The 17,222-nt window shown below is 38.4% G+C and overlaps 1 protein-coding gene across 3 annotated transcripts in view; it reads left to right on the forward strand.

Moving 5' to 3' along the window:
* The window catches only part of si:dkeyp-72e1.9 (syntaxin-binding protein 4), a 93,280-nt gene that overhangs the window by 47,207 nt on the left and 28,851 nt on the right, over positions 1 to 17,222 (forward strand). For all 3 annotated transcript variants that reach the window (XM_067615961.1, XM_067615962.1, XM_067615963.1), the window contains exons 4-8: positions 2,798 to 2,867; positions 2,980 to 3,054; positions 6,210 to 6,289; positions 9,476 to 9,599; positions 10,535 to 10,676. In XM_067615961.1, the coding sequence (XP_067472062.1) occupies positions 2,798 to 2,867; positions 2,980 to 3,054; positions 6,210 to 6,289; positions 9,476 to 9,599; positions 10,535 to 10,676 (491 nt within the window). The remainder of the gene's footprint in view (positions 1 to 2,797; positions 2,868 to 2,979; positions 3,055 to 6,209; positions 6,290 to 9,475; positions 9,600 to 10,534; positions 10,677 to 17,222) is intronic.

A 17,222-nucleotide genomic window follows, 5' to 3' on the forward strand; every position in this document is an offset into this window, starting at 1 on the left:
AACTAGAAGAAGCAATGATCAGGTTGCTGGGGGGGAACTGAAGAAGAGGGTCTGTTAGTAGTACACTGGGATCTGGTGCATCACATTGGCCCTGAGGTTTTGGCCTTGCGGATCTTAAGAGTTGAAGGCATTACTGTGAATATAACCAATGGCTTATAGACTCGTAATTCCATCACAAGACTGCAGAACATATTTTCAGAGTGAAGGACTCAGTGGTATGAGCTGGTGTTCTGTTTGGTTGAAAAATTGTGGATCATGACTGCCGTACAGTTACTCTTGGCAGACAATATGTAGGGAGCAGCTTTCCTTGCTGATGTGTGCTGTACACCTTGCTCACATCCAGAAACTGGGCTCAGGTAACATTGGCAAGAGTCACAAACAAACCTTGCATACTGCTACATTTCCTGACTCTAGGGGTGTCGCGATATACCAGTATTGATGATAACTGATATATAAAAATGAAATACTGATATTGTTGATATCAGCGCCTCTTAAAACCCTTTAACATTCTGGCCATTCTGTTTCACTGGCTGATACAATTCTGACAAAAACAGTCTTGTTACATTGGCAAAGTTTCTGTTGATCCAATCCAGTAAAATATTTAGTGCATAACATATCCACAGTGCAAAACATATTAGTTTCACAATAACGGATATTTAATATGAAATCATCTTCCTCAGTTAATATTGAGCCATGCCATCCAATTAAGCACTCCAATATTGTCTGTGTGTGTGTGTGTGTGTGCATCAAATCTTGTACCATGGCCATATAAACAGGATGAAGACGGGGTTATCAAACTGGACTTTACATTTCACATCACTCATTTAATCCCTGCATTTGTCACTTTCATATATATTAATCAAACTGGACTTTACATTGTGCATTACATTTAACCTCCACTGTTGCATAATTTAATTATTTAAGCACATGTTGCATTTAATTTTTGCGCTTTTTACTTTCATATATTTCATACGCTTCATTTTTGTTCATAGCACAGTCCACATTTCCTTTGTACAGTCAATATTTAATTTCAAGTTTTAAATCCCATTTAAAAACTATCACTATTCCTTTCTGTAAATATATATTTTTTAAAATCTATTAAATTTTAATATTACTTTGTTTATTTCATTATTATTATTATTATTATTATTATTATTATTATTACCTTACTTTTGTCTATTTTAATTTATCTGTGTTGTGTTTTTTGGGAGCAAATGCCAAGACACATTCTTTATATGCTTGCATTGGCTAATGAAACAGATTCTGATTGAATGGGCTATGTCCTGCTGACATAAAACCTCACAACCAAGAATCATGAAGATACAAATCTCCAGGGTTGTGTAAATAGTAGCCTATGTTTGAATGAGAACAGGTTGGTCTTTTCAGCCCTAACCCCTAACCCAAGCACTTCAGGCCTTCCTCTAAGCCTGTAGTGAAGCCCTAGATTGTCAGTCGTGTTGTAATTTCTGACTCATTTTGGTCACTATTTCCACTAAAATAAAAAAAGAAAACTCAAACAAGCAAACAAAAGCTTCATTTTATATATTGGGCCTTCAAAGTGCTCTCTGAAACTAGGCCTGGGATGGCTTATGTCCATGAAACAAGAAAATTAAAACTAGAGCTAAACCAAATACATCGTTGGGAAGGTCTTGACCTGGAGAGTAACATACATCGGTATGAAGATTGTACATGGCTCCTGCTTTGAAATACTGACCTTTGAATCTTGACCTTGGTGCATGTTTGAAGACTTATAATTCAGCAACAAAAGGGGCTACAGACATGGGACCATCTGTTATAGAGAGCTCTTAACCTCAGCTATCATTTTTACTGTTTTACTGTTAAACTCAACTGAGCCAGAGAAAACCTTGTGAAATATTTGCTGAAAGTCAAACACAGCTGATAGCTCTGACTTCTGGCAAGTGGTCTACATGGAGTGTGACAAATTTAAACATGAAGACTTTTGGGTCAAGTGCTTCATGAGAAGTTGCCTTAGTGGCTGGGAGAAGCTGTATGCAATAATGAGAATTTGTCATGTTAATCGGTTCATGTTGTAAGTGGCAAGAAAATGATACAACAAGTCATAGATGTTGGCCACAGTCTAGCTTTTGGGTAAATATTGGTCTTGAGGTTGGATATGGGTTCCTCTCAGTATTCTAGTGGTGACCAGATACACTGGAGCCTTGCCAGCTCTCATGCTGTACCTGCCTCTTGCCACTTTCCTTGCAGGAAGTGGGGAGAAGAATAAAGAATAGCCCTGATCAAGGACTATGATATGCTGTATGAAGGCTGTGGATGTTCATTGCTTCATACAAACTGCGCAATCGTCTTAAAAACTTATAAGGTGGAAAAATAAGGGTCAGGCAGGTGTAAACTAACAAAAAACATGAATCACTCAGAATGCAAAAGGTCTACCTTTCAATAATCTACTCCGAACAAATTTTATGAGCCACTGAGGGAATGAAATGTCTAGGTTCTGGAGTGTGACAATAGAAAAAAGGACTGGGCTGTAGATATGGCTGAAGTGACTTCAAAATGTACTTCTCCTGTTCACTGAGTTTACCTACTGTGGTTTCGAATATCTTCTAATATCTCCAATATCTTCTTCCTTTCTTTCCAATGCTGCAGAGCTCTAACCCTCACATAGGGAATCCTCTGGTCCTGTCAAGCTAATCAGAAAATAGAAATGTATTATTACCATTGTGCACAAACTTACACTGTATTACAAGTTCTTCTTGTAGCTGATACCTCCACTGTATACTGTAGGATTATTACCTGACCTTTTTTTGACCTGTGACAGGAAACCTGTTGCCAGGGGACCAGATCATGGAGGTGAATGGGGACAGTCTGGTAGGAGTAACAAGTGAAAGGTAATCTAGTAAAGTCTATCTGCTCTTACCTTTATTTTAGCCCCATGATTGACTGAGGTGACACTGTAACAATCATTTCAATGTGTTTTTGTGTCTTGTATTTGTTTTACAGAGCTGTGGACATCTTGAGAGCAGCCTCAGCAACCAATCACATGCGCCTTCTCATAGCCAGAGATGAGGAAGCAAAGTAAGCAGAGCTCCATGTATACTCTATAGTACATGGAGCCACAGTGCTTGTCAAGGGAACCCATCATTTTGTGAAAAAACATCTGTGTAGTAAACTATCAATCTAGAATATAATTCTTAACTTTCTAGCCTACTCTTCAGTATTCATGCTTTCATATTTTATTCATATTTGAAAGTGGTTATTATCATAGGTTCAATTGGTTAAGAGATAGCTATTTTAAATTTCAAAATTGGATGTTTTTCACAAATGAGATCTAGAGTTCATGTCTATAAGGCTCAAATTTGGCAAACTCTTTAAACAAGTGTCCCGGGAGTGAGGCCAGCGTTTTGAAGAGGGTTTCATGCTCCCCCTGTAATCACTCTCTGCATCAGAGGCCACGCTAATGAAAATATTGTATTCACTGAAAGAATAATCCAAACAATCCAAACAGCTGCACTAGTTGTTGTCTGGTTTTGTGTAGTCAAGATAAGTTTAGTGCAGTTCCAATGAACTCTGTTGTGTTTGCAGATTTGGCTCGGTTCATGTGGGATGGCGTGAAAGGTGTCAATAAAAAAAAACTTGCATACAGCACATGTAACAGATACTTGCAATACTGACGGCAGAGGTTGGTGGTATTAGTGCTCCCTGGCTTTCTAATCTCACCATAACCAGTTTGGGTGAAACAAGGTCAGTGCCAGCTGTTAGCATCACAGGCCTCATCTTCCCCTCAAATCCACCTCATGATCCTTAACTGCAAGTTAAGAAAGGTAATAGTGGATTTGCATATTTAAACCAGCGAGATTGCTGCACATGAGTGTTAGCCCTGATATTTCCTAAAATTGTTAGCTGTGTTCTGCTTGTACATGTAATCCTCACTGAAGAGACTCTGACACAGGCAGGATTTACACCTCAGCTATTTGAGATGGTACGTGTCAGAAATGAGAAGTTAATAGTGGTAATAGCGCTGTGACACAGCCATGAGTAACAGACTGTGGATTTATTGGGCAATATGAGCATAGTGAACTGCATGAATGTGAGGCTAGGTGTTGACAAGTCAGGTGACAGTTTTGAGGTGATTATTACTCTTATTTAAGGATGAATTTTCACAAACAGTAGTGGTGTCAGTGGCGAGGTAGCCTGAGCCCCCCTTCTTGTCTTTGTGTTGCTGTGGAATGACAGCAGACTAAGGGAGGGGAGAGGGCTTAACCTAGAGCTCTGCTCCTGACGAGATGAGCCTTGTGTGTTAATCTGTGCTCTAACTACCGTGCAGCCCACAGGAGAGGAGCTGGAGGGGAGGAGAGTGGACGGCAGGGAGGAGGGGGATTATGTCTGTCTGTCTGTGTCGCCCCCCCCAAACAAATTCCCTCTACTTCTTTTAAAAACAAGTCAAAACTAGCTTAGCACTAGCTACGTGCCTACCAGCTATGAGAACCTTGGCAAATACAATAAAATGAAATCCCCACTCTACTGTTATCATACCCTCAGCAAGGCCTACTATTTAACTCAGGGATAGACCTACTTAAGACACAACAAAACTCAAAACCAGAAACAAGCTAAAGTTGTAAAAAAAAAACAAAAAAAACAAAAGAAAAAAACGTGGCTGTCCTTTTTTTCAACTACAGAATATGAAATGAATATTTTAGTAGCTTGCCACATGTTTCCATACACAGTGTGCATTGCTGTCTGCCACAGTGTGTTTTACGATACTACAGTACAGGGTCAAGTTGGAACATTTCAAATTCTATATATACTTTGAGTAGAATTGGTGACAGGTGTTACACAGATCTCGATTGGCAATTTACAGTATTAGTGTTGCCAGGTGTGCAATAAATAATGCACAAATATATATACACACAAATATATATACTGAGTACAGAAAAGAGTTGTTTTTTGATCAAAATTTTCTTTGCCTCATAATAATACAAAATTCAATTTTTGTTCTTTTTTCATGCTGAAAAAGATGTGTGCTCAGTGATAAGATAATTCTGTAGCTGTGAAATACAGGCACAAAGGGTTTACAAGAGTGTAAATAGTGATAGTGGCTGCCTCATGTGTGTATAAATATGTGTGTTAATAATATTTTTCCCAATCTCAAAATGTCCCATCATATACACAGTATTGAGACACAAGAGTTAATGCATATGTAGATATAAGATAGTTATGGAATACACAAAATACACAGGACAGGTGGAGGTGATTAATGAACACAGCCAGCACATTGCCATGTAGCATCCAAACCAGCTGCAACAGCAATGATCAAAAGAATGTGTGTGACAGTTTGTCAGATTATAAAGACAGCTTCATTGTTATGATTGTGTGTCCGTTCATTTCAGTGTGAGATGAATGGGCCGGCCCTGCTTTAACCCAATCATCTGTTGCCGCTGGTTATGAAAGAGGTGCAGCCTGAGGTCGTCTTTTTGTGCTGTCCAAGAACAATTTGTGTCCTTATTTATCACGGAGCCAATGTGACTGCTTATCATAATCTGCTTAGAAACGCCACATTCATCCACACTCATCATCCACAGTGGATGTTATATTGTTGTATTGTATATGATAATATTCCAGCAAAAACAGGAAGCAAATACACCATTTCCAGTCCTGTGAAGCTGTGTTGTTGTTTATTATTTCACTGAATTTCCAGCAAAGATGATCAGTGTGTTATTGAAATAACATCAGTTTATATCAGTATATTTCTTTCCAGTTTTCACATTTACCTTGTTTGCAAAACATGTGCAAGGGATGTAGAAATCAGGTCAACAGCAGTCTATAGTATAGTACAGTTAAGGAAGAAGTTTCCAGTTCTGATTACAAGAAGCAATAGGGCATTATTTCTGACTGTTCTAAACAAAAAACCAAGTTATAAGAATATGCTTTTATTTGATTTGATATAATTATGTCTTAAATTCTGCCATGCACATAACACACTTTTCCACATACACACAAAAGCAGACAAAAAAGAAAGCCAAAATACAAAACGCAGATTTGGTCCAGCACTGGAAAACTAACTACAAATAATATGTAACACAAACAAGGTGTTGCATAGAAGTGAAGCATGACACAGGATATAACATATAACATATTTCCATAGCTGCTTATGTGTACATCTTTTCATTTGTCCATGACTGACAAACTCTAATCCCAGCTCTTAACATTTCTCTTTTGGTTTCCCTGGAAAGGAGAGAATTTGCTGAGCTGCTGGAGAAATATGGATCCAATGGTAGCACGGGATCAACACGCAACTCTCCCATCCAGCAAGGTAGGCAGTCCCTTCTTATTCAAGTTCAAATTCAGATTTGCTTTATTGGCATGAATGTCACAACGACAATAATGCCAAAGGATCAAGAATCAATGAAACAAAATAATATTACCACATCATTAAGATTCATATATATTAATTATATATATACAGTATATCCTATGCATGTATTGGTGTGTGTGTGTGTGTGTGTGTGTGTGTGTGTGTGTGTGTGTGTGTGTGTGTGTGTGTGTGTGTGTGTGTGTGTGTGTAGGTCATTCACTGTCCCTCAGGTTGTGGAAAAAGTACAGAGAGATTAGACAGTAGAGAGATATTCTGCCAATTCATAACCTCTTTTTAGGGCCAGATAACATTCTAACCTACTTTGGCTTTTATTTTCTTTTTTCCAATGTTCCAAATAGGTTTCTTTAGGTTGTGTTATAACTTAGTTTACAGCAGTGTTGGTGTGAGACTGGTCAGAGTGTGTCTGAGAGGGGGCATTTAGTCGCAGCACCAACTGACGTAGGGGACTCTTTTGGGCTCAGCTCCAATTAACTCCAATTTATTTAGTGATTTTTTTTTATGTGGGCAGATGTCCTGCTCATTTAAACACTCACAAACATATATCATAAAGCACAAAACACCTAGACTACATCAGGTCTGGGTATAGTTATACAGTATGTCCTAAAAGAGAACTAAGCCTAGAGGGTAGATGGAGTAAGTCGGCCTTTAAAAATGGCTTATGACAAGTGCACTTGTCCATAACACAATTTGCCAACATCTGTTTGAGTTTGGAAGGAGGCAGCCAGCTGCTGCAGATTTGTTAAAACAGGGCTTCAGCATGTGAGCAGTCTTGTGTGTACTGTGTAGCGGTCGGTGTTGATACATTTGGGTTCTGCAGAATGAGAAGATGTGGCAGCTAAAGCTAAAAGCTAAAGCTTTTATGTTTTTATACTGTTGTTTTCATGTAGAACTCAAAAACTGGCACACTGGTTACCATAGTTGACTCTCCATACTGTACAACCAAAGATGACAAGATGAGATAACGAACTGAAAGAACACTACATGATTTATCTTTGCTATAGTTTGATGTTGACAACATGTGGAAAGATGCAGATTTAAGTTTTAACTTACTGAAGATTAACTATTTTATAAAAGATTAGCTCAAACTACACTAAAGGTGTTGACTCAAGACCAGTGACTTGGATTTGAGTCAAAAATCTGACTTTAGACTTGACAAACTCAAGACTTGCAACACAATTTTGACTTTACTTTACTTTTTAGCCTTTTGTCTTTGAATGAACTGATCTCCTAAAATGTATGTGACAAAAATCTACAGAAATTTTACAGAAAAAAAGTTTTTGGTCCTCCATGAATAGTTAAATTTGCAAATATTCTGCCTGGCAACCATTTTTAACATTCTTGGAAAATACAGCAGCAGGGAAACTGTAAATTAATTTTATCTTTATTTATTTATTAGTTATTGTGATTAGGTCTTTTGTATTCTGTCCTCTTGCTTTACCCATTGTTTAATGTATTTAAAATTATGTCTTATTGTCTGGCCCAGTTGTTGAAAGAGTTTCATGAAAAAAAGAAATTCACTTTTCTGATAGTGGATATACTTTGAATCAATCCGACGGCAGCCAGTCACATTTGGCCAGTTGGAGGTAAAGGTGTGTTTGTGAGTGCAGACCAGCAGGCAGACAACAGATGATACCTCAGATTATCACATGCAGATGTTAAAACTCTGCTGTTCTTAACAAATTGATTGCAATGTGGAAAATATTCAGCTCAGTAATTACAAAAAAAGATTACTCATCTAAGTAACTAATTTCCTAATTATATTTATACTAATCTTTAAAATCTTATTAGATTTATTGAAGGGTTCCTTATGACTTGTTTAGGACTCAAAACAAAAACTTGACTCAGAACTTGCTAGTCCTAACTTGGGACTAGACTTGGGACCTGCTGGTCTTATCTTTGCACTTGACACAGGATGTGTTGGTCTTTACTCAGGACTTGCTAGTCTTGACTTGGGACTAGACTTGGGACTAGACTTGGGACGTCTTGGTCTTGACTTGGTACCACCTATGAAATAAACTCTCTCATTGGAGACTCCGTTGCTGTTTTGACAACCCAACAGTGGTTTAGTGGCTGCAGTTTCTATTCAGCTGCTGCCAAGAATAGTTGAGTTTTTAATAGACTGAAAAAGTATATAGACTTGTGTTCTGTGTCAAGTTACCATTTTCTCCACACACAGAAGTGCTACATAATGTTACCAATTTAGGACAGTGTAAATGATGGAGTACAAGGCAAGGCAAATTTATTTGTATTGAACATTTCAACAACAAGGCAAAAGGCATCAAGACAGAATATAACACAAGCAAAGTAACACAAGCCAAAGTAAAATACATTTAAATACAATTAAAAAGTGTTAAATTGGAAATATAATATAAAACAGTTTGTTTGTGATGTCCAAGATGTTTATATAAATCTGATGCTCATTTCATGCCCTGTTTGGTGATCTGAACAGCCAGACCTCATTCATGTTAACATAGAAACATTACTGAGCTTTGAAATGCATGTGTCTAAGCACATGTTGACAACATTTTGGGTATTTTCTCACATTTGCTTACTTAGAAGCCAGAGCAATAAGATCAAAAAAATTGCTCTTTTCAACTCTTTATATCAAATAATTCATGACATCCCCATGCATATACTGCTGAATTTCAGCATGAACAGCTTCCCTACTATGAAGTTTACCTTTGATTCTAAGGACAGGAAAGAAGCAGATCTACCCAAGGCAGTGGATAAAAACAGTTTTAGAGTATTTGGGCTGCTCGGCAGTTGGTTTTGTCAGCATATTGGGTATTATTCAGTGCTTAGAGACGCTCAGGCTTAAGAAATCTCTGACAGGACGATACATGTTTTTCAGTGGAGAGCCTCAGTGTAGCAGCACCAATTGGGGAAAGTTTCTATTTCAGTATGACTGAGATGCGTGAAAATTTTATTTCCCGCACAGGTCTCCTTATAGAGGATATATCAAGAGGCCATTATGTTTGCTTACCACTCCTCATATCAGTAATTACTTGGAATCTGGAAGTGTTTAAAGGCATTTTGGCAATCAATGGTATTTACACCTCCTAGCAAAGCACAGATTAATCTACAGACTTACTATTTTTTGTCTTTTCTTTTCCCAATTCAAAGGAAGCCGCTATCTGGATAGTACATCATCTGGTTCCTCATCTCGCTCCCAGAGTCCCTTGTTGTTGAGCCCAGCAGGCTCTCAGAACACGTACAACAACAGTGGGCCCATGCTGCGCTCCCTCAGGTAAGATGTGATGTATGTCATTACTATTCATGGCAGGTGGGCGGTATATATAGAGATTTATGTTTTATAGCTGGCATGTAGTACTTTTGTCTCCCCCTTCTGGCAGTGCGAGTAATTACAAAAACACTTTTGACAAGTGTTTACATCATAGGCTCCACTGTAGCCTACTCTGTCGCTACTGTTGCAGCTGTAAAACGGTGGATTAATTGTTTTTAGCGTCACACAACCACTGTAAAATGACTCGTTTCACTATCAAAATTTGATCCATTCGATCCAATAACATTTGGAAAGTCTAGAAGAGCCGCATGATTCAATTATTTTATCTGCAGTCATGCATTCATCCAGCCAGCGGGTGAATGTCAAAATCAACGCCAGATTAAAATCACTGGTATACTGTGAAATACAGAGATTTATCTTTACCGCTAGGATTAATCAGCATTGTGTGAACTTGTTTGGCAAGGGCTTGAATGTAATGGATGTTCATTTATATGTAAAAGTTCCACACTGCAGGTTTAAAGAATCCAAACCAGGACGGTATGAATGTAAAGTGCATCAATAAGCATGTGGAACAGTAGAGAGTTGTAAAACCTGAATGAAAAACATTGATTTCAGTGCAGCAGCAAGCTAAGGTCAGCAGAAACAGAAACTTTAGCTGGTTTAAACTATCACAGAAAGAACTAATTTAATGCATGTGCTAATGACACTTTCAGTCATGCTAATATGAAATGTTTGGATATTTGTAGTTATGTACACCACATGTTTTCTTTATATATGTTATCTTAAAATCGGTCACTCTCTCTCCAAAACATTGTCAATTTAACATCTTGGGTACTGTTTTATCATGTAGGCGTGCCCGTGGTACACTGTGCCTGCACAAAAAAGAGTCCATTTTCTTTACTTCAAAGATTGACGTGTGGATGTCTTTGTGTTCTCAGTCACCCAGGTGAAGGAGTGATACAACTTGTTACAGTTGCACGATCCAGCAGTTTGGGCATCACCATCGGAGGAGGCTCCAACCGGCCTGATGGCCCTGCAGTCTTCATCCAGGAGGTGCTGTCTGGAGGAGACTGTCACCGGGTAAGGATGGAGGCCTGAACAGCCTGAGATCATCCCCACAACTGCACATACTGAAAGGCGGGAGGGAAAGATGAAGGGAGTAATGTTGCCACCAGCCATACAACTATGTTTTAAGCATGCAAACAAGGGACCAGAAGAACATCAAAGTAATTTGTCAGCTCTGGTTTTTAAGCTTCTAGCTCTGTTTTGGTGTCCGCCAAATCCTGAGAGAACATCTGGCTCTTTAGCTGCTATGTGTTGGACTATTCTCACCAGTCATTGACTTGGTCTGGGTGTTAAATCTGTGTGGTGTTAGGACACTGAGCTACCCATTTTATAGTCACTAGATAAAATAATGATTAATGCAAGTTAAAAAACTACAAGTTAGTACTAGTCAGGAGGCCACTACAGGAAACAGTCATGTGAAAAAATACAGCTTGTTGCATTGTTGATCTGTTGTGGTGCTGAGTGGAGAGCTCTGTTAAAGTAACTTTATAATGCATCTTTAAATTTACATCTCACTGTCTCTCTGGTCTTAACCACCTTAAAATACAATATTGCATGACAGCAAACACACAGTCTTCAACAGTATCACTTTTGTTCCATTTTACTGGCAGAAAACCTCAACCCAACCTTAATAAATAAGGACAAATGCAGTTTGACAGTTTCCTCAGTAAAATCCTTGGCAAATATGCCCCCATTTCTCACGTAACTTCACTTTCAGGAACATCTCTGATTGAAAGAATCATATTAAGACTAGGTCACTGTGGAATAATACAAGATTTCTTTAAAGAAATTTAAATTCAGACTGACATGCTTCAACTAGAACATATAAAATCTTTTCATAATCCGTCAATCAATGAATTCTAGCTAACCAATTCCCTATAGTAACTATAGTAAAGATGATATTTTCACTTGCGACTCAGTTTGCTTACTGTATCCTTCGAGCACTAATGTGAGGAACATGAGTATAGCTGCTGAAAGCGTGACTGAGATGGATGCAGTGCAGCAGAGAGGGACTCCTTGTAGGAAAATGAAGTGAATATGATGGAGGAAGGTGGAGGTGAGACAGGGGGATGAAGAAGGAAATGAAAGAGTACATATGCAGACCTCTGCAGCTTTGGCCTCAGATTAGTGTAAAATACTGCTGAGCCATGCCCAGGTCACAGACCGCTGATCCTGTGACTAGCTGTCTAAAACAGAATGTCATTTCCACCCACATAGTAGTCACTTTACAAATATGTACGACCAACCAGACACACACTCACTGAATTCAAACATACTGTAGTTCTGTAGCCTTTTATATGTGCAGAGTTCATTTTGGCAATTAATTTGATTTACTTTAGTCTTTTGATGGAAATGTGTTTAGTTTTGATCACATTTTAGTCATTTGATTATTATTAGTAGTAGTATTAGTAGTTTAGTTTTAAGGCTTAAGCCTGGCAGAGATAATTACTTCTTGAGCATTTAAATGTATGTTTTTTTAACACATTTTTAAGGTTCACAATTACAGTTATATAATACCTAAATTCAAAATATATTCAAAATCACTTTGAAGAAAGGACCAGTCATTTTGGATTCACTGAACATTCTTTGTTTCTTAAACTTACTTTAGTGGCCTTAATGTTTGAACTTTGTACCAGAGACATTTTAAAAAGAAAAGATGTACTCATTCTAGATACTAAAGCCCTGGATTTAGTATTCAGAATGAAAGTGGCAGCCCAGTAACAACCACATGCTAGTTATAGTTACAGTACACATAACATGCAGGTAATGTAAGGTGAGAGGTGGATACTGCTGCTAATCTTGGCGTTCATCAGAAGGATCTGTTACTACTTTGGTAACTAATTATGTTAATGGGGAATTAAGATGGGAGACTGCTGTGGGTTGCCAACACTCCTCATTAAGTTAATAATATTAGGCTAAGAAGCACAGATGTAGTAGTGTAGAGCCTCTTTCTACTAGCCTAGGTAAAGAGGCATGGAGTGATCTGTATCAACCTGTTATGTTGATCTACAGAAACACAGCAAGGGTCTGACAGGTCTTTCTTGACCTTTGAAACAGCAGATCACAAAACTATTTCGTTCAAGGTCCACTTACTTGCGTGTTCTTGAGCTTTTGACCACACATGATCACATGGTCTTTGCCAGCAGATTCAGGTTGCTCAGTTGTTATGGAACTGTAGATGTTCTAACTGTCTGTGATTCTGAACACCTCTAGGACTTCTCATCCATGTTGACCTTAAAGTTGAGCTTGATGAAACCCATGTGACACAGTTCAAAGCTCAAGAACAAACAAGTGAGTGGACCTGAAGTTGAGATCATTTTGTCTACACAGCTAGAATTTCTTAAGTAAAAGGGAAAGTGTGGGGCGGGGATTACATTTTAGAGGTAGGTAGATCCAAATTTGTCAACTGATGTAACAATAATAATTATAATAATTTTTTTTAAAGTTAAAGAGGGCTTTACACGGGTAAATTCACATCACATTACACATCAGTCAATTAATAGTACAGTACAGTAAAAAAAATATATATATATAAAATACACAACAATAAAATAAGATTAAAAAACAAATAAAATAGATAAGACATATTATACATACTGTATATGCAGACATATTGAACATCTATTTAGGTTTTGAAAACAGTGAAAAGAGGCCAGAACAGGCGTGATGTGATTGTATCACTTTGACTGTGGCACGGTGTAGCTGTCAGTAGTGGTACATAACAGGCCAGTGGGAACTTTTCAAGGCACTCTTTTCAAGGCACTCAGCGATGGAGAATTTTCACTGGTGTAAATCTGTCCCTTAGCGGTTTAATTTTTAATTTTCTCAGTTGTTCCATTTTTTGCATCAAAGTAAAAGTGCCAGTGTTGTTTGTCATCAATAACGCACAGTAAACAGCTAATGTAAGAAGTGATACAGCATCTTGAAATATAACCTGCACCAGCACTCAGAAATCTCAGAGTAACAAGCAAGATGTAGTGTAGTGGTCTGTAAAGGCTGGCCTGCATTCAGCTGAAACAACACAGAGCACATACAGAATGTTTAGCCAGTGATGCCTACAGCTTTTGTAGCAAAACTGCGCAGTCATCATCTAACAATTAGCCAGCTAATTAGTGCAGAAATCCTACAAATAAATATATAGTGTATGTTATCATGCTGTCAGTCCCACCAGGATCTTGAGGGGTTTTGTAGTGATGACCCAAAATGCAGCTTTTCTAAAATTGTTTCATTTTGCAATCTTTGTTTTGTTCATTTGTAATAAATTTTGATAACGTGTAAAAATTGCAAGTCAAAGGAAAAATGATGATCTTTATGTGTAATTATTTAAAGTATTGGTAAAAATGCTTTTGAAAAGTTTAGATGAAGAAAGTTGGATTTTGATGGAAGGTACCCTGTAACTGGGGAGTTCAAGTGAACCCTTAATAATACTATAGATCCCATGTTATCACTATAAGCCACATTACAAAACATGCTATCCCAACATTTCTTCCATATGCCACTAATCTGGTACTTTTGGTTCTCCTAAAACACAGAATATCTACAGTATGTTTCTATTATTAGTAGTGTCACCTTGATTCCCTGAAGGAAATTAACATACAATGACAAATGCAGTCCTTTTAGCTCATTAAATCCTGATGAATATGTAGGATTTCATGCTGGATTAAAGAATGTTAAACAGTGCTTGAATATTTCCTGGTGTTTTTATGTTTTGGTGTCAGTGCTGCTTTATTTGAGTCCCAGAGTCCCAGAACAGACACAGCACACCAAGTGTGAAGGTCAGCCATCAAGCTAGGACTCTTATGCTTAGGGCATCACCCTACACACACACACACACACACACACACACACACACACAAACACCCAGACACACACACACACACACACACACACACATACACACAGAGAATTTTATTCAGAATTACAAGGATTTTGTCTTACATAGTGGTACAATATGTAGATGCTACAGGAGCAGCAGTAGCACCTTACATTCAGACCGTGCTATCGACCTCCCTGTCTGACAGTCACCCCTAAGTCATTGGGTTCCTTCTGAGGACATACATCTTTAAAAACAGCTCACAAATGCAGTATATAGGTGGAGTTTTTAAAAACACTCAGTGATTTCTGCTACTGGCTGCTGTAGTTTAGCAAAATCTACTCAAACAGGAGGAAGCTATGCTTTTGTTGGGGGCTATTTACAGTGGCAGATAATTAGACATTTGGTGCTCTAGTGAGTATTTCTGGCAGTAGGACGTTGTGTGATAGAGTCAAAATAAACTATAGTGTGTGTGTTCATGGAAATGAAGGAACATGTCACCCAATGCAACAGTGTGACTGATGTGTTTTAATAGTTTTTGGACAACAATGTAGCTCTATCTATCTACTTATCGCAAGAGTCATCTTTTAATTACTGATGCTTACACATTATATGCTGTTTTTATATCCAGAGAACAGCTGTCTACTAGCTGAGGGTTGAAGGATCTAGTAAGGAAATTGAACTATTGGAAGCAGTAAGGGTTGAGATGAGAGATGGACAATAGGAAATGTTCCATGTATTCTGATGGGAAGTTACTTGTAAATGTGATGGATGAGCTCTGCACCCTGGCCAAAGTATCCGAGGGAATATTGGGAACACAGCCATTTGTGCTTGACAGAAACAAGGCAACAAGTGCTGCACACTGTAACCACACTACCTCATAACCTCACCATTGGCCTTTGAGATTGTTTTGTCTGACAGCACACTTCAGTTTGTCAAATAGGCATTACATTATAGAATGCTGACTGTGACACACATCCTCCATTGGATTAGATGAGACAGTTAAGAGTTTGGTCTCTTGCTGGTAAAGGATAATTCTAGTTTATTACAAATGGAGCTTTGTTAGAGCACTGAAGTCGTGCTTGCATTAGTTGATTGGCATCAACTGTGTTATTCATGTTTGACTTTCACTGGCTCATTCACTTGCATTAGCTACCAGCTGACTAGTGACATCCAGTCATATTCATACAGGTGTAAACATGTGCATTTATAACCTGCCACTTCCCACTGACTAGAGTCTTACCATCAACTCTGGCTGCAATTCAAAAGTATCTGTGTCTGAGCAATTAGTATGAAGAACATTGTACTCACCTAGCACAGTATCTGTAGGGATTTTGTCAATATTGGACAATTCTGTACCCCATGATTATCATTCAATGCCAATTTTGGGAGGAGTGTGGCCTTTATGTAGTGAGGTGGAAGGTAAGAGTATGGAATGGGGTGTAGCCTGTTTGACTTCTAACTTCCAGTGGCTCAGCAGGCTATGTAAACAAACAAACAAACTCAAAATGGAAACTTCTCAAATACATGTTCAAGCCCAAATCCGTTTTGAAATATGCAAGTGGACATGGAATGTAATATGATATGTCCTTTTTTGGACTTGGTTGTAGCAAAGTTGCTGCATTCCCACATTACTTTAGTGCAGGGCACAAAATTAGCACCAGCCACCATCCAAATGCTGGTAAATTATGCAAGTGGCTTCACTAACCAGCCAAAAAAACAATGGTAATCTAATGAGTGCCTGGTAAAATTTGAACATTCACAAGCATATTTGTGTTTTGACAATGGATTTCAGGGAGGAAGTAGTATAAATAGTTTTAAATGGCACTGGCCAAAGATATGGTGTAATCAATCAATCATTTAATGCCCACACGGCCGAGGTCGGTGGAATTTGTTTTCGGTACAGCATATAGGGAAGCTCATAACACTGTGTCAGACATAGAACAGATTTACACAGGACAGACACAACAGACAATATACGCAAATTTGCACAACAATATTTACAGACAGTATATACATTGACATGACAGTTTAAAGTGCAGGTGCATCAGGCAGGGATTATTGCAATGATTATTGCAAAGTGTTCAGGGTCCTTATGGCAGTGGGGAAGAAGCTGTGTTTGAAATGGGATGTTTTGGTGGACAGGGATCTATAGCGCCTCCTGTGGGGCATCAATTGGAACAGGTGGTGAACAGGGTGAGAGGGGTCAGAGATGATTTTATTTGCCTTTTTGATAGTGTGTTTGATATATAGTGATTCAACTGATGGGAGGGGTTTGCCAATGATTTTGGATGCTTTTTTAACTATATGCTGCATTTTTTTTCCTGAGTGACTGTCCAGGCTTCCATGGCAGACTGTTATAGATGAGGTGAGTATGCTTTCAATGATGGCAGTGTAAAACTGAAGAAGGAGAGATTGGTTGACTTTGAATTTCTTGGCGGTATTTGTCCTCATTGTTGTTGGTTATGAGACCAATTATGGTTGTGTCATCTGCATATTTGAGAATGGTGACTGAGCTGTGGTGGGATGTAAGGTGGTTTGTATAGAGAGAGAAAAGCCAGGGTGAGAGGACACAACCCTGGGGGGTGCCTGTGCTGAGGGTCAGGGGTCGATGAAAGGCTGTCCATCTTAACCCTCCTTCCCCACAGAAAGCTCCTTATCCAGTGGCATATGCAGGGGTCAATGTTCATGTCCATTAGTTTGTTGAAAAGATTGACCAGGTTTATTGTATTGAAGGCAGAGCTGAA

The sequence above is a fragment of the Thunnus thynnus genome, chromosome 17, assembly GCF_963924715.1.
Source record: "Thunnus thynnus chromosome 17, fThuThy2.1, whole genome shotgun sequence".
In the NCBI taxonomy this organism is placed as follows: Eukaryota; Metazoa; Chordata; class Actinopteri; order Scombriformes; family Scombridae; genus Thunnus; species Thunnus thynnus.